This window comes from Papaver somniferum, chromosome 10 (genome assembly GCF_003573695.1).
Source record: "Papaver somniferum cultivar HN1 chromosome 10, ASM357369v1, whole genome shotgun sequence".
NCBI lineage: Eukaryota > Viridiplantae > Streptophyta > Magnoliopsida > Ranunculales > Papaveraceae > Papaver > Papaver somniferum.
In genome coordinates, this window is record NC_039367.1 from 86972948 (window position 1) to 86991764 (window position 18817).

An 18817-nucleotide genomic window follows, 5' to 3' on the forward strand; every position below is an offset into this window, starting at 1 on the left:
TTTCGATCTAGGATCTAACACAACTGCCATAGCCAATATAGGACTCAACCTTCCAGTAACTATCAAATTTTGCTTGCATCTCTTTTACCATGTTCCTAATGAATTCAATATTACTTCTGCTCTCTTTCTTTAGTAACACCTGAACTTGACAAATTCTTTCAAAATACAGATTGGAAGTAGGATACTTACTACCAGAAAAAACCTTTGTGAGTTCATGAAACACCTTGAGAAACTTTGTGACTACTTCAATTTGTTCCCATTCTTCATTAGTTGGACAGTCTTCATAGTCTGAATCCACCAACTTCAAATGAGAGAAAACTGGCTTATACAAGATACAACTGTCTAACATAAGATAAGTTGAATTCCACCTGCATAAAACAAACATTCAGTGAGTATCTAAAAAAACATTAATACAAATTATACAATTCTCCAACTTTGTAATTTATAACAGAATAGAAGTGGAATCCCACCTTGTCTTTACGTCTTGCCGAATACCCTTTTTCAGACCAGACATTCCTAAAGTTTCAACAATGTCCAAGAACTTTTGTTTTCTTACTTGGGACTTTTTAAGGGACTTCACTGACGCTCGAATCTTAAGCACGGCTGGATCAATCTTCGTAAGTCCTTCTTTTACAATAAGAGCTAAGATATGAGCACAACAACGCACATGAAAGTATTTTCCATCGTTCAACAAGATCTTCTTTGCAACAAGTCTACTCTTCATAATTCCAGCACAAGCTCCGTTATTTGCAGCATTATCCAAGGTGATGTTGGATACCTTTTCTTCAATTCCCCAATCTTCTATCATTGCAAATAACTTAGAAGAAAGGTGTTCACCTGTTTGAGGTAGTAGAAAGGGGAATAAGTTAACATGAAATTATATTTAAGATAATAAAGAAATAAAATTAAGTGCTTTACCTGTATGAGGTGGTGGAAGGGGAGAGAAATTCAGAAGATTCTTTTGCAATACCCAATCTTTATCAAGATAGTGCGCAGTTAAGCTTATATATCCAGTAGTTGTTACAGAAGTCCACATGTCTGATGTTAGACATATCCTACCTGTAAGGGTAAGTCATACACATTAGCACATCATATTAATCAATTACTCATACATAAAAGTATAAACAAATCATATGGGTCATTAGGATTTGAAATTTTGAATCATACCTGGAGCAAGTTTCAATCTGTTGCGAATAACTTCTTTTTGTGCTTTATGTTTCTTTACCACATCGGCTTTCCCAGTATTCCTTGATATTGGTTTAAAGTCATCATTTAAATAAGCACATATATCCCTAAACTCTTTCCACTCCACCAAAGCAAATGGAACATTTCTTGCAATGAGTAAAGCTGAGAACAAATCCCGTAATTTCATTTGATAAACCTTGCGTACACGGGTAGACAGCTGGCTATTTTGTGAAGCTAATATCATCTTCCCTACGTCCATAGACTGACGTTTAATTCACTTATGGCTTTTCATGGCTGAGGTTCCACCTCTTTGGCTTTCATATTTATATCCTACATTACAAGCCTTGCACACCCCCTTCGTTGTACCATCCTTATACTTAACGAGTTTAAAAAATTCCCAAACTTCGGATCTAAGTCTATTTTTATTTCCACGTGCAACTTGTGCAGGTGCACAACCAATAGTTGGATCCTCATTCACAGAATCTAGCATCTCAACATCATCATCTTCATCATCAGCACTCATAACATCGTTGTAATGGTCTGGTTCTGGTAACTCTTGTTCTTGTACACTTGACATCCTGAAATGGATGGAGCGGCCACAAAGAACAAGTCAAAGAGTCATTCAGAAACATGAAAATTACATAAACAGAAATTGAAAAAATACATAGACAATGACATCCAACAAAACTATTATAGTACATGCATTTTCAAGTCACCCAAAACAATAGCATCTAACAAAACAAACAAATCAAACAGATCCCCTAAATCTCTGTAAAGAACATAAAAAATCTCAAGACCCACATGCCACAACAGTAAGAAATTTAATTCAGTTAAAACTGTCATTCCATGTTTCAACAAGAATTCATGTGATAAAAAAAATGATGGAGACACCAATAAGCAGTATTGCAGTAACATTGTAAGACTAAGAGTCTAAGACCCTGACTTAAATCAAGAATTGTATTATATGAAACAACATCTGGTCTGCAATTCCATTTCAACATCTGGTCTGCAATTCCAAATAACACTTTAGTTTTGATAATGATCCCAATTCCCAATACATGATTAAATGTAACATAAGATGGTAAAAATACTAAAAACTAATTGATCAACTAAAAACTTAACCAATAAACCAAAGTTACCAAACCACAAATTAGACGAAATTTGTGAATAATAAACCAAAACTAATTGATCCCAATTGTTAATATTCTTAAGGATTTCAACTAAAAACTTAACTATCCACAAATTAGACGAAATTGTGAATACCCATTGATTGGCTCACAGAAATCAAATCACCAAATCAACTAAAGCCTTTAAACCAAGCAAAACTAATGAGTAATAAAAAATTAAAGATTAAGAAAAAACCCTTTTTTGTGGTAACTGGTAAGAACTGAAACATCATGAAATTAAGAAAATTAAAGATTACCTATCTTCACAGAATCACAATCACAAGTTCACAACACAACAATACTAAGAATATTAAAGATTTGTTGGGATTCCTATGTAAAACCCTAGATTCCTAGAAGAAGAAAATAAAGAAGAAAACAAAAATCTGATTACCTGCTAGCCTTGAATCTTTAGATCAAATTAACTGCCTTTGATCTAGATCTAATAGTTCTTCAATTTGTTGTTCAGTTGTTCTGTGGGTCTGCGTCAGGAGACTGAAAGAATACTAAGAGTTATCAATTGTTATGGGGTTATAAGCTGTCATACAAATACTAAGACTGAAAGAATAACGTAAAGATCTAAATTTTGTTATCAATCTATTGATACAAATCAATGATGACCGAGAATGCATAAGATTTGATGAAATAAGATAGCGAAGTTGGAACTTACTTTGAGATATTTGTCGATGATGGAAAGATATGAGATGCAGCCTCAAGACTCAGGAGACTCTCTCTGAGTCAGGGAAGAAGAAAAAAAGAGGAAGAACCAAAGAAGAAAGATAGGAAAGCTTAGGGTTTTCCCGTTTTATACGATGGAGATTTGGGTGACACGTAACAAGCTACGTGTTTCAGTTTCAGCAGGGTATAAAACTACGGGTTACGGGCCAGACCGCGAGTTTCACGGTACGGGCCGGGTTAACCCGTTTCTTCACAAACCACTAATTGTACAACCCGTGCCCGTCTTGTTTAGTTACCATCCGGGACGGGTACGGGTTTTCACGGGACGGGACGAGCCAACCCGCGGTTTTGGCTTGGTTTGCCAGCTCTAGTCTCAAATTTAGGTCAAAGTTAGGTCACTGGTATGTCCATCTAGTGACTTGACCACTGTACCGTAATACAGCGACAGAGCTGATAGTTATATCCCTAGAGAGCAATATAGAAATGAAATAGGAGCTTAAAGCAGCAATTTCAGTATAACTCACCACTGAGAGGTCCATTTTTATTTCTCTGGAGAAACATAGAGACAAAGATGAAGAAGAAAAAGAAGAAAAAAAGGAGGTTTCTTCATTAAATTCCAGATGAAGATGTGTTCTAAAGAGGAGCTCTTCTTGATTTCATTCTTGCTGCTATTTCTGGGAACAATTAATGGAAGTTATAATGTAAGTTGATTTTTAGATTCTGCCCAATAAATGTACACTTCTTGATTCTCTTGGATTTTGATTTTGTTGTTAGATTCTGAATCTCTCTACTTAACCGCACTTCTCAGAATCTCAGTTCTCATTACTAGTTAACCCTAATTCTGTTCTTGTTTATCTCAGTGGAAACGCCATTTTCATATAATTTGAGCAATTGAAGCTGAATTCAGTCATATATGTAGCTGCCCTTCTGATTAGTGAGAGAGAGGGAGGACAAAATGAAGTTTTGGAAGGAGTATTTGTCACAAATGTTGCCTGAGTGGAAGGATGCATACTTAGACTATACATATCTCAGAACATTGTTGGAAGACATCCTCAAGGTGGAGGAAGATAAAGGACAGACACAACAGAAATCATTGGTTCGAGACTTGAGATTGTACAGGTCTTTCAGCGGGTTACACAAACGAAAAAGTCATGATTTCATAAATGGAGAAGATATTGAAGACCAATTTATAGTGGTCAGGGAAGTGGAGGGAGTAGGAAACTCTATTGTGAAGTACGAGACTAAGTTCGCTGAAGATGCAACTGAGCAAGAAGTAGTTTTCTTCAATACACTTGATTATGAATTCAACAAGGTTGATAAGTTCTACAAGGACAAGGTTGAGGAGGTTATGAGCGAAGTCACGCTGCTTGATAAACAAATCAATGCGCTTATTGCGCTACGGATCAAGGTCGAGAATCCGAGTCTTGATATGTCTGGTGCAGTGCGAGAGCTCGTGGCTGATGTTGCTAGCTTAGCTACTACAGCTGTTTCTAACTCAAGCACCCCAAGAATGCCAAGTAAGTGTCTGTAGCATATAATGCGACTGTTTTAGCGCATTAATGGGATAAATCTATGTAATCTATTACTTTGTTAGCTATGTGGCACATATAATGTCTAAAAATTGCAGGGAAAGAGCAAATGTTCGTGATACAAGAAGAAACGGGGACAGCAGATGGAGAAGATCTCGAAGACTCTAATGGAGGTGTGGATGTTGATAAAAGTAATGGTGGCAATGACCACTTTAAACCAGCTCCGGTGGAAATTCTTGAACATGTTATAATCAACAATGAACCAAGAACTCCAAAATCAAATATAAAAGCCATGCTCCTCAAGGATTCCAAAGATAAGAAGTTGAATTTTAACGGGAAGCAGTTGAAAAGGGCTGAAGAGCAGCTAAAGCAGGTTTTTATTGAATTCCACTGGAAGCTTCGCCAACTAAAACGTTATAGGTGTGTAACAAGCAGTAAATTGGCTTTCAGAACTTTTCTGTATATAACTTTGTTTTATTTTTACTGCTTGATGCACCAGCTTTATGAATCTGTTGGCACTGTCGAAAGTGATGAAGAAATATGACAAGGTCAGCACCTTTCATCAGTGTATCGATGCTTTCATTGTTAAAGGAAAATCGTAGCAAGGATATCTACTGTCTGGTTAAGGCTTGTGTTTTACTTTCAATATTGCCTGCTTTCCCTTTATACTATAACTTTCTCTAGATTTGATGAAGGTTATTTTCTATATCTGTTTTTGTGTCGTATTGGTGTAGATTACGTTGAGGGGTGCAACAAAATCGTACCTAAGAGCAGTGGACAACTCTTACATTGGCAGCTCTGATGAGGTTTGTTCAAATGTGTTCCTTACTCAATGATAAGCAGCACAATTTAGTCAGTCTTATCATAAAAATTAAATGCTTTATCAAGAGACCCCTCTAGAGAAAACTAAATATAATCTTCTAAATACAAAATTAAGACCTCAAATTTCTATGTCAAAATTGTGTCCTTTGCTGCATATGTTTACCAGATTTCATCTTTCTTTTGTTTATCTGGAAACATATTCTTAAAATTTGCACTTACTTTGTATATAATGTGACTGCAACAACTTATTTTAATGCGCGGAGAATATATAAAGATTGCTTCATTCTCTGTGTACAAGGTCTTCTGCCATGCATTTGGAGCAGAAAATCTGCTCTGGCTGCATTTAGTATCACGTGTCACCTTGAAAAAACTCTAAACTTTCCATATTCCATGATTTGGCTGTTTGGAAAATCTCAACTCTGTAGTATCTTATGTGCTAGTGTCACTTCACAGATTACTACGATCTTGGAGAGAGTGGAGGCCACCTTTGTCAAGCACTTCTGTAACTCAAACCGCAGAAAAGGAATGAAATCCTTGTGGCCTACAGCAAAAAAAGGAAGGCACAAAACAACATTCTTACTAGGTAAACTGAACCTGTTCACAATGAATTAAAACTTTCAGAAATGAGTTGATTTTTGTTAAATTCATGTCTCTTTAATTAGGCTAAAGTAAAGAATATTGTTGTATACTATTGTTGTATTTCTTAGGCATTAACTAATACACTTTTATTCAGGATATTTTGCTGGATGTACGACAGCGCTTTTAGTGGCTCTTGTTTTGGTTATAAATGCGAGGAAGCTTGTGAATAAGGAAGGAAGAATTCAGTACATGGAAAACATATTTCCACTGTATAGGCAAGTGAAGACATCAGTGACTTTTTCTCTCTCTCTTTCTTCTCCAATTCGTTTGAATATTCTGTCTAGTATGTACAGACGCTGACGGTACAAGCGCATTTATTTGGTTAACTGAATTCTTCATATCATTTTATTTCAGTTTATTTGCATATATCATCCTGCACATGCTAATGTATGCCGTGAACATATACTTCTGGAGATGTTACCGAGTAAACTATCCATTTATTTTCGGTTTCAAGCAAGGGACTGAGTTGGGATACCGAGAAGTGTTTCTCCTCAGTGCTGGTCTGACATTACTTTCACTAGCTGGTGTCCTTGCAAACCTGGACATGGAGATGGAACCAGGCACTCAAAGCTATCAGACAATCACCGAGTTAGTTCCTTTGGGATTAGTTACTGTAAGATTTTCAAAGCAGAAGACTCCTCTCAAAAGCGAGAACTGGCTAGGGATTTGAAATACATAACAGAACAACTAACCATGTATTTATGTTTTGTTTGCAGCTCGTACTTGCCATAGCATTTTGCCCCTTCAACATTATATATCGTTCTGGTCGTTTTTTCTTTATCAAATCAATATGGCGTTGTATTTGTGCTCCTTTCTACAAGGTACATACGTGATCCATTAAAACAAAAACTGCAGACTAAACCAATAGTTGAGACTGTTTTATAGTTTTTAAATCTTTGCATTCACAGGTTACGTACATTGACTTTTTCTTGGCAGACCAACTTACTAGCCAGGTATTTATCATGCAAATCTTTGATGTTTGATAACAAAAACAAATAAAATATTGCATTCCCTTCACAAATTAACTGATGTGTAACAATTACATTTCAGGTCCAGGCCTTTAGGAGTCTTGAGTTCTATATTTGCTACTATGTATGGGGAGACTTTAGAAAGAGGCATAACAATTGCCGCCAGAGTGCCATTTATAATTCGTTTTATTTCATTGTAGCAGTTCTCCCACACTGGTCTCGGTTGCTCCAGGTATTACCGTAATCTCGTCTTGTGTTGTACTTTTTTGAACGATATTCAAGTGTAATCTTAATAGAAAATTAGCCTAAGAAACTATAGGCAAGTCTATTATGGTATTAAAGGCACTGATTCTTAGCTGTTAGCTTATAGGACCACCACATTAGCACCAAACCTTTTAATGTCTTTTTCAGAAAGACAAGTTTTCTGTGAGTTGTTCCAAATTTAACTGTGCATCAATCTTTAGTATGAAAACATAAGATGCAAAGCAGATAAATCTATGGTGCTTAGTTTCACAGCATCAATCTTGTGTTCCTTTACGTGTGTTGTTTGTGTTCAACCCCATGTCCCCATCACACTATTAACCACATACTAACATGTGGTTTTGTTACAGTGTCTCCGTCGATGGGTTGATGAGAAAGATGGGTCTCAGGCATACAACGGTTTAAAATACCTCTTGACAATAATTGCAGTCCTAATCAGGACAGAGTTCGATTTAAAGAAGGGAACGAGTTGGAGAGTTGCGGCTGTAGTGAGCTCTGCCGTTGCAACAAGCATGAGTACTTATTGGGACATCGTCAAGGATTGGGGGCTTCTTCAACGGCATTCAAAGAACCCTTGGCTGAGAGACAAACTTCTCATCTCACACACTAGCGTCTACTTCATTATGTCATGACATTTTATCATCTTTTTAAGTTCGAGATTCTCAAATTCTCAAAGATTTCTTTATGATGAAGGTGATTAACATCATTCTAAGACTTGCTTGGCTGCAATACGTTGTGAATTTCCACATAACATTCTCGCACCGAAGAGCCTTAACCACCATAGTAGCATGTCTGGAGGTTCTCCGTCGAGGGATGTGGAATTTCTTCAGGTATGTTACCATTGTCTCATTGACCACGTAATAGTCAACCACAGGCTGGGAATATGGGTTAGTGTGGTCCATATAATTTTCCATTTCCTGAATGAGCCACAAACTAGGAGATTACTTGACATGTTACGAGGACATCAGCTGCCACATCAATGCCATGTAACCTGATAAAATGTGCATATAGATAGCATCTTACTTTCCGATAATGTCTGTTCTTATATTTTATATGATTACAAATTCTATTATTATATTTAAACTTTTACCAAGCTGGCACTGGGTGCTGTGAATTTATCAGGTTGGAGAATGAGCACTTGAACAATGTTGGAAAGTTCCGTGCTTTCAAGTCAGTCCCACTCCCTTTCAGTTACTATGATGAAGGCAGTAGTAGCAAGGATGATAAGAAAACTAACATATGAGACGTTACAACACTTGAAAGCCTGAGAGACAATGGAATATCGCACACCCAGCTATACATATTTAAGGAGACTTATATATCTATCACCGAGCAAAGTGTAATTTTCCTTGTGAGCAAGCAAGGAAGACCGTAATAGGTCCAGCGTCAGTAATCAAATTGCTCGTACTTGTCAATTCAAGTTATGCTGTTTTGAAGTACTGTCAGATACCATCAGCAGAGTGACTACCTAGCTCTTATCTTTACGTCTAGCAACATCCAGAAATGATTTGCTAGTCCGTTGGTTCAGTTAAGCACAAAGCTGAAAATTTCCTGTTTCATTTTATTTCTCCATGCCAATCCTTCAACTTGTATATACATTACTTGATTTGTATCCAAGAAATATGTGTGCATGATACTAGAAATGTAATGGAGATAAAATTTTGTGGGTTTTAAAGTGCTGAAATTAGATACTCCCACTTCCTGTTGCATCTTACACAAGTTCAGTGCAAAGTGTAAACTACTCGTCACATTTTTGTTAATTTGGCAAACTACCGTCTCTCTTCATTCTTCAGTCCAATCGCCAGTGAGAGAGCGGTAGTATTTGTCTTAGGGTAATTTTGCAACTCAGAATAGAATAGTGGTGTTGGATATTTTGCCAGCATCTCTTCATCAAATCTCGGAACTTAGCTGATGTCTCTAGAGCTACCACAACACCATGATGTTTCTAATTGTGGGAGTTATATATTTGGGGTCTCATTCCAGCTGCAGTAATTTGCACTCTTCGGAACGAAAGAAGTTGCCGTATCTTTGAACAAAAGTATAGTTTTAAAACTGATTTGGACCTTGGCATTGAGGCTGAACCCATGGTACTTTCTTGGGCAGCAGCGGCTAAGCATAGAGCGTACTTGAACTTTTCACGTTCAGTCAACAATGGGGACGCTATTTTTATGTAATTCTTCTTTTCTGTTTTCTCTACCTCTGGTAGAACCTATGCACATTCCTCATCTTCTCTTCTAATAAAAAAAACACACCATGATTTGTTCCCTATTGCAATTTATTTGTCTGTAAATTACTACATCCGTCCCACTAGTAGATGACCTACTTGGTCTAAGATCTTGTCCCACCATTAGTTGACCAATTTCACTAATCAAGGAGATATTTCTAAAACTACCCTTTTGATTGATTATCGTTATCATAAGAAATATGTATAATTTTATATTCATGTTTATACTCGTTGCGTAGGTGTTTTAAAATGATTTTCAACGATACAAAATTTACGAAAATCTATGGTATAGTTTGAGGGATAAATGATTTCTAAATTTTACAAATTATTATCCATAAGTATATAGTTGTAGAAAATACTTAGAAACACTCATTTCATTCCTTGCCTTAAGAATTATGCAAACTTCAACTAGGTCATCTAATAGTGAGACGGAGGAAGTATTTATCACCTGTTAATTTATTTTGAATGGTAGAATTGATTAGATCTAAAGAAGGAATATCACATTCTTAACCGCCCCTGGACACTACTACCATGCTGTATTCTCTGGTTAGCCAGACTGCTACCAAATTTTTTTTGTTGTGCAAGTCCACAATGAGGTGTTGATGAAAACATCGAGTCAATAGGCAAATCCACTCCAATCTTAGAGCAAATCCTGTGGGTAGTGTCACTCTTTCAAATGAAAGAGTGCACTACCAATTTGAACAAATTTGAGGCTGTTATGGGTAGTCTTTACCCCACTTTCCCTCCAAACCCGTTCATGCATTCGTTCAGATGAACGAGTGGTTGGGAGTGTAACACTAGACGGGGGACTGTCCCCCGTCAGGAAAAATAGGGCTACACGGGGCACTGTCTCCCGTGTAGCAAATTTTTTTGCACCAAACGGAGAACAGTCCCTCGTTTTAGAAGTTTTTTTGTTCCAAACGGGAGAGGGTCCCCCGTTTGGATATTTTTTTTTATTTGGACCGGGGACAGTCCCCCGTCTGATTAAAATTCCAATTTTTTTGACTTGCACAGGACACTGTCTCCCTGTAGTGTCTTTTTTTGTATTTTCCCATAATGCGTTCTCTCATTCGTTTGGTTGAGTGGTCGTTCATTTGAGCGAGTTAGTCTCTATTTGGAGACTACCCATAGGATATGCTCTTACATGCCTAGATCTAGGAAGCAACTTAAAATATAGTAAGAATAACTTCCAATTTTCAAGTCCTTGAGCACTCTAACTTGGGTCAGTCAGGTCAATCAATGACATTTATACCAAAAAAAAAGTCAATCAATGACAGTGTTGGACTTTAGAGTTATTACTTTTACAAAGAAATTATTTGGAGACCATGATTTTGAACCACATAAAACCGTCTCCTCACATTAAGTGAGATCTATTAAGAATTATTATTTTTTAAACAAACAAACACCATATATTAAATATACAGGTTTTTTACATCCTTACCTATATAAAAAACTAATAAGAATTAACAAGCCTGGTGGTTGAGACCACCATTCTCCATATAAATTCTGTTTTTTGTCTGCTTTAGCTAAATTATCAGAAGCTTTATCATAAGTTCTATGAACAAACACATAAGGCCATATAGGATCAGTGTTACATATATTGACACATTTTCTAACAAGAAGCATACTTTGCCAGCGAGGGAGAGTATTTTGTTATTGTTATAGAACATAACTATTACCAAGGTTATATGTTTCAAAGATAACATGAGACAAACCATTCACTATTGTCATTTGCATAACTTCCGATTGCGCCCAAGCTTCAGCCATGGACATTCATTGCTCTTTTTATTGTTCCCCTTCCCATGACATATTTTACTATAAAATTTCTTGTTATAATACCAATACCGACTAATAAAAAAATAAGATTGAAAAAAGCATCAATGTTTATTTTCAGAAACGGTAAAGGAGGAGGTTTCCAAGTATGATTTAAAATGCAAGTATTTTTGCGAGAAATATTATGAATATCAAATAAATGACCTAGATGACGATAAACAACATAAGATTGTACTTGATGAATAACAGTGTTATGGTTGGTTTTTATGTTATTGAATACAATTCTACATCTATATGTTTCCAAATAAAATGCACAATGCAGGATGCTAAGTGTGAGGAGTTTTCTGAATGAGTATAGTAGCTTCTTGTTTAGCCATCTTTGTTTCAGGAGAGGATTGAAGTATGCCGCATAATAGAAGCAACTTGATGAGGAAAAAAAGTCTGCCATATTGATTGAGAGAATGGACAGTGTAGTAACATATGATCCAAATCTTCAATCATGTTCAAATTGCAGAGCGTATAATATTTATCAGAAGCATTCATATGTTTAAATATTCTAGATTTGAAAGCGATATCATTATGAATTACCTTCCACATGAAAATTTGATACTTGTAAGGCATTTTTAGCTTTCAGAAGTTTAACCAAAAACTAGGAGATAAACATATTGACATATCACAACTTAAATCTTTTTCACAGAGCATTTTATAGGTTAAAGCAGTTGTAATACCTATAGTTGTAAAGGGTCATAATAATTTATCTTCTTCATCTAATTATATATATATATATGTATGGTTAAGATAAAATTCACTTGTTCCGGAGAGAACAACCGCCTAAGAAGAGACACGTTCCATTATTGAGAATTAGTATCAATGAGTCCATAAACCCGATAATCATTAGTATTCAAATCATTTCAGTCTTGAATTGAAGAGTCTACAGATGGAACCCAATTAGTTTCCCAGATGTTGATATGATTACTCTTACCAACCTGTCATTTTTGCATTCTTCATAATAATTTGAAGCCCATAACAAATGTTACGCCATATCCAACTTGAATTAGAGTTTCCTGGTGGAGGAAAGAGTTGAAATTCATTATGAGGGAAATATTTACCCTAACACTTTCGCTCATAAAGCCTCTTGATTGTGCAACAACTACCAAGCCATTTCTTCCAGAAAAAACTGTAATTAGTTAAATTTTTAATACCTAAACCACAATTTCGTTTATGTAGGCGTACATTGTTCCAAGCAAAAAAAAGTAGAAATTACGGGAAAAACATCGATCAACTACACCAAAAAACAATTGTCATATGATATACGGTGACTGATATCTATGGGTTGCACAAGGGGGAAGGGGGGTTATAGAAAGTCTTCAATTCTTTGCAACTCTTCAATACTAGTCGTAAATAGGGTTGTCGTTCCATTGTATACCATGTTTTTTCAGTTGTGAAAGTGAATCCAAATTACTGGGAAATGTCTCGCACAACTCTTCAGGTAGTTGTCATCATTAGTTTCACAAATGAGTTATATGTCTTAGAAATTTCTAACGCAACTCCACTAACAGTTGTGTATACACTCTTTTCCCAACCCTTATTTTAGTTGTATGACATACTCAACTCTTGTTTCATAACCAAAGGTATGTGTAGCAGAAACTCGCATCACAACCTATGCTAGTGTAGCATAACCTCTTTTCACAGTTATAATCTTAGTTGTAATTATTTTTTTCACAACAAAATCTTTTGTAACAGAAATAAGTATCACAACCTTTTTTAGTGTAGTATAACCTCTTTGTACAATTATTATATTAGTTGTAATTATTTATTTCACAACCAATGCCCGTGTAGCAGAAACAGGTATCACAACAATGTTTTGTGTAGTATAATTTTAATTTCACTACTCCATTAATTGTGTAGCAGAAGTATGTATCACAACCATTGTTTATGTAGTATAACTTCATTGTCACAACCCCTAGTTTGGTTATAATTAATTGTTTCACAATCCTTGTTTGTGTAGTATAACTTTATTTACACAACTCCTAGTTTGGTTATAATCAATTGTTTCACAACCAATACACTGTGTAGCAGAAAAATGTATCACAATCCTTGTTTGTGTAGTATAAGTCCAGTGTCACAACTCCTATTTTGATTGTAATCAATTTTTTGACAACCTATGCTCTATATAATAATAACCTTTTTTCCATTATAGGTATATCCAATTAAAAACTCTTTTAGGTGTTGTGATTCATTTACATTTTATAAAATATATATATATAAATGAGTTTTCAATTCACTCAAAAATATATATAAATTGGCTTTCGTTCCATTAAAATGTAACAACATTCAAACACTAAAATATAACAACATTCAAACACTTGAACCACCTTGAATGATTCATGAAACCCATTTAGAACAACACAAACACATTGTTTCCACAAAAAAAGAACAACATTGTTGTAAACTGATAAGAACAAAAACAAAGAACCAAATTGTTTTGTGAACACTCCGCAAACAGAATAACAAGTCAGATGGCAGGCAAATATCAGATCCTTGGCCCATGTGGTATAAGTTCCTACAGTGTCTATTACACGCTTCAACTCACGGGTTTGCTTGTATAGAATGTCATTATCAACATGAGACGTAATCACAGTTACTTTGTATGATGCAAACCTATTGGCATTTCATGGCACTCCATCTTTGGATCTGTTTCAACAATCATCGTGTCAGCAACAACCTCATTCTTATTGTACCAACTGAGTAACCTGCAAGCTTTACCCTTCCCTAGCACTTCCTCCACCCTTGGTCTGCTGATTGGAATGTCATTTTCATGGTGGGGAACAGTCCTGATAGTGCTAGCAACAACATTGCTAGCATTTCCAGACTACAGGATAAATACAACATCAACATAAGAAATTGGCATAATGCAAAGAAATAAATTTTAACTGGCGATGTGCAAGTGTACAAACATATAAACACACTGACCTTTGTACTGACGATGTGCAAGTGTGAGCCACCACGGAAGACACAACTCGACGTCTTTTCCTATACCAACACCAAACCGGCAGTATGAGAGGAAACTTTCAATTCATCAACTAAAAAAAAAGAATAAGTACGTTCTCACCTCTAACTATGAAAGTCTCTAGTTCACTTCCTTCATACTGTCCCGACACTCTTTGATGATCTTCTTATAATGGGTCTTGACATCCATCTTTGTCTTTGTCGCTTCATACCCAATTCCTCTCAGTTTTTCTGGTTTGTCGTCACCAAGAGCTTTGGAAAGAAGATCATCTGTCACAGATGATCCAACATTAGCACCATGCTCTTTTGCTGCTCTCTGTATCTTTTCTTGTATTAGTGTATATGTAACCCGACTAGTCACATTTTTGCATCATTCAAACACATATAAACCAAAGAAAGAATATAAATAAGAGTTGAGTTCTCACCAAAGCCTCCACAACATCAAGATTAGGTTCCTTTCCTTCCTTCTGTTTGTGACCCGTTTTCCAAAGTTCGACTCTATCAATCTCTTCTTGTGTTTTCACTTCCTTTTGCTGTAAACAATATATTAATCCATCAAGTTAACATATGAAAAATTTGAATACAGTGAACCTATAATGAACATAGGAATAAAAATACAAAACATACCATTTTGGCCTCGAGTCTCGCATAACCTACTCTACTGATAGTGTGTGGAGTGGTGTGCTTCTGTATAACTTGTTGCATCATCAGTCTTTTTTTCTGATAAAATACGAAACGTCGTTAACTAACAAGACATCACCAAGAACAGTGAATGTGCAAGGGCTTGACGCCAAAAAAATTAAATTATTGTGATATAAACACTTACTTTGAATTCCTCCGAGCAAAAATGTCTCACGAACTCTTCTCACCATTAACCGTGTCATTCTCTGGTTTTAGTGCTGCCAGCCTCTTATCTCTTTCTTCTTCCTCTAGCTCATCTAAGGCGAGTATCTTACTGGCTTTTCTGGACCTAGCCTCTTTAAGATAAGTTCTCATCTTTCCAAGATAGTAGTCTTTGTAAAACTCATCGATAGTAAACCTTTGCTGTAAATACAAGCAAAAGAGTTAAAAGAGTTATAGAGAGAACGTATAAATCTTTTCGATACATTATAAAAGTAAAAGAGTTTAAAATTTGAAGAGTTAAGAAATTACCATGACAGTCGCCCATATGTTATCTTTGGCCTCTTTAGGGACAAGTCTTCAATCCATTTGTTTTAATGAGATGTTTCGCTTAACTAAAACTTCCAACATACTTGCAAGATGCACCAAAGGATCACCAATGGGCCGATCCTTATTGCTAAAGCTAACAACTTCTTTGCCATTATTATCACCTGTTATCCCTAGTGCACTCATCCTTGTTGGGCCACGTGGAACGTACTTTCTTCTGGCAAAACCCAAGTGTTTTTGCAGTTATTAAGCAAAAGAGTTAAGGATGGAAAACTAACATAAAGATACAAATGAAAATCTTGGACAGACTGTCATATCTCAGATTCTGTTTCATTTTTATTTCCCACGTCATGGTCCTCGCTATCATTCTCATTTCCACCTCTTCATTTTCCACCTCTTCATTTTCCTTGTCTTCATTTTCCACCTCTTCATTTTCCTTCTCTTCTTGTTCATCATCTTCATCTTCTTGGTCGTCTTGAAGATCTGAGAAAGTATTATTCAAATTCCCGAGATGCATATTCAGACATGGCCCTGTGTACAATTTCCGCATTGCATTTTTCTGCTTGTTAACAACTTTACTAGAGGGTGCAGCTTGAGATGCTCCTGATGTGGACTGTAATGGTTGAGATTGTTCTGATTCAAATGAACTTTTCCTTTTCCTAAGTGATGATCATGTTGGAGTTGTCTTTTCAGCGACTGGTTCAACTGCACTTTTAGTTTTCCGAGACGATGATCGTGTTGGAGTAGTCTTTTCAGCATCATGTGGTTCCGCTGAACTGTTTTGAGTAGTCTTTTCAACATTATAAGGTTCCTCTGGAGTGTTCTTAAACCTAGGGGATGATCGTCTTGGACTCTTTTTGCTATCAGGATGCTCCGAACTCTTTTTCTTCTTCTTAGTGGTTTTTTTGGCATGAGACTTTTTACTCTTGTCTTTTAAAATGATCTGCAAAATAAACTAAACTAGGTTAATCAAAAGGAGATGGTAAATAAAATAATTGATACAAGTAAAAATAAACTGAATCATACGAGATTTGTCACTACCTTGAAAGGAGACAAACTGACGCTTTTGGCTTGTTTACTACCTTTTTGAGAGTTGGGACCGACTTGTTGCTCTTTGTTTCATTGTCAACCTGCATAAAGTTGTTGATGGTGGTTTTTAGCTTAGGGTTAAAATCGTAAAACCTTGCATCTGATGTGACGTCACTCTGCAAGGAAACAGTGCCGTGAGTGCTAACCTCTCCACCGACATATTTAATGAGCCGTTCAATATATCTACATGAAATTTACCCAGACTGGCGAGTGTAGCAACCATCCCAAACACTCTGTATATTTCGGCACCTCGCCAATACAAGACTCACTGAGTAGTTTCATGTGCTATGTTCCCCGGCAGAACCCTTAATATCGGTATGGCATGACGGATTTGTGTTCACTCGCAGCGGAGTAGCATGAACCTCCAAGTACCAAAGGTAAGGCCATCACACGAAATGCTCAGACAGAAAGAACAGTGCATTCCGTAGATAAGGATTTTTGTGGAAGCATACAAAATCTAGCCAATTATTGTGATAACTCACAAAAAACTCATAAACCCGACTAATTTGCAAAATTAGGGTTTCACGCCCCGTGCAGTACACTAGACCCCGTTGGTCGAAAAACTATGCTTAGCCAAACTAGGCGATTAAATCCTCCACATCACAATGGAAGTGTGGCCACGCCCTAGCTTTCCGGCCCCACCTTCCATCGACCAATCAGGTCGCTTTAAATCTGCCAAACTCACACATAAGTGTAACCACGCCCATGCTTGGACGTCCCTCTTACATTAACCAATCAGGTTACTTTAAACTCGCTACAGTGTTGAAAAGAAGGAAATCGCGCCAGATGGCCGCAAAGCCAATTGGCTTCCCAAAAACGCATCAGCACGCCAAGCAGCATGACAAGCGCACATACCAGGCACACATGCCAGATGCATATTCCAAACGCGCCAAACATGGCCACTCACCCCATGCGACGTGCCATATAGGCTAATTAGGGTTTCGATAAACCAAACCCTAATTTAGGCAAGACTTCCACACCAACGTGCCAAAATTTCTATGGCTATGGATACGCGCGCAACCATGTTAAAGGCATGCACGAGCCATGCCATCCATGCCGCAATACCGCTAGCACAAGTTAAAGGCGCCACTGCTAATTAAAGGTAGCCATGATCGACGACTACCTTTCCCCCTGAGATGGAATCTCATCCATCCAAGTTCGCCACCAAACTAACAGGCTTGTGGCAATTTTGAGAGACCATGCCGCCAAACCCTTTGGCCACGAAATCAAATCCCCGTTTGGCCACGACGACTAATTTCGGCCACAGTGTCAAACCATAGCCTTGGCCACAGCGCCAAGCCTTAAATTTAATCATGGAGCCAAATCTTAACCTTGGCCATGCTACGAAACTACAGACGTGGTCATGCTACTGACATGATGTTGTGCCACGGCTACTAGCATGTCGTTATGCCACGGCCACTGGCATGCCACCATGCCACAGCTACTAGCATGCCGCCATGCCACGGCTACTAGCATGTCGCGATGCCACAGCCACTGGCATGCCACCATGCCACGGTTACTAGCATGTCTCTATGCCACGGCCACTGACATGCCACGGCTACTAGCATGTCGTTATGCCACGGCCACTGGCATGTCGCCATGCCACGGCCACTGGCATGCCGTTATGCCATGTCTCCACCAGGTGCTACTATTCCAATGGCGCCACTTCGTTGTACAAAAATATGCGACCATAATCAATGGTCACTCTTCCTCATGAGATGTAATCTCAGCCATCAAAATTCGCCACCGAGCCGTTTAGCTCGTGACAAGTTTTACGCGACTAGCCAAAACGATCCTAACATCACGTATGATATTTACCTACGACAAGCCTCTCATTTTTAACTTGCCACATGTAGAAAAGTGCTACATGTTTTCCACGAAAACACTCGAGACATCAAAACATGTCACAAACTGGGGGATACTCATCAGGGTATTGGTCTGGCGGTTTGCAGCGTGCGGCGTGCAATACTCTAATGGTGTAAACGTATCTTTCATTATGGAAACATAAATTCCAGGCGTTACCCGTTACTCCCTTCTTCCACCACTCAATCATTTCCACTTCCCACGAGACCAGGGTATGTTTTGTTGCGACTTGTATAAATAGGTCTCACCTATTTTCCTCCAAACAACAAGTTTTGGTGGAGAAGAATACAACATCCAGAAATCATCTGATAGATTTTCATTCAGCTAGCTAGTTCAATTTTCCGATACAAGTCACGAAACTCCCACACTTCTAGAATCAACTATTCTGGTCTCAACACTTTCTTCACTTCCCTCCCTAAGACCAACCCTTCTCATTCACTTTGTGAA

The 18817-nt window shown here is 37.3% G+C and overlaps 1 protein-coding gene across 1 annotated transcript; it reads left to right on the plus strand.

The window, feature by feature from the left end:
* The first annotated feature begins 3473 nt into the window (after positions 1–3473).
* Positions 3474–8951, plus strand: LOC113318305 (phosphate transporter PHO1 homolog 3-like). The gene is made up of 14 exons (XM_026566450.1): positions 3474–3727; positions 3887–4543; positions 4654–4975; positions 5055–5103; positions 5290–5361; positions 5831–5960; positions 6111–6231; positions 6371–6629; positions 6733–6837; positions 6925–6969; positions 7067–7216; positions 7596–7875; positions 7938–8075; positions 8368–8951. Exons 2-13 carry the CDS (start codon positions 3982–3984, stop codon positions 7940–7942), a joined length of 2100 nt encoding a protein of 699 aa, XP_026422235.1. The 5' UTR covers positions 3474–3727; positions 3887–3981; the 3' UTR covers positions 7943–8075; positions 8368–8951.
* Positions 8952–18817: the final 9866 nt, after the last annotated feature.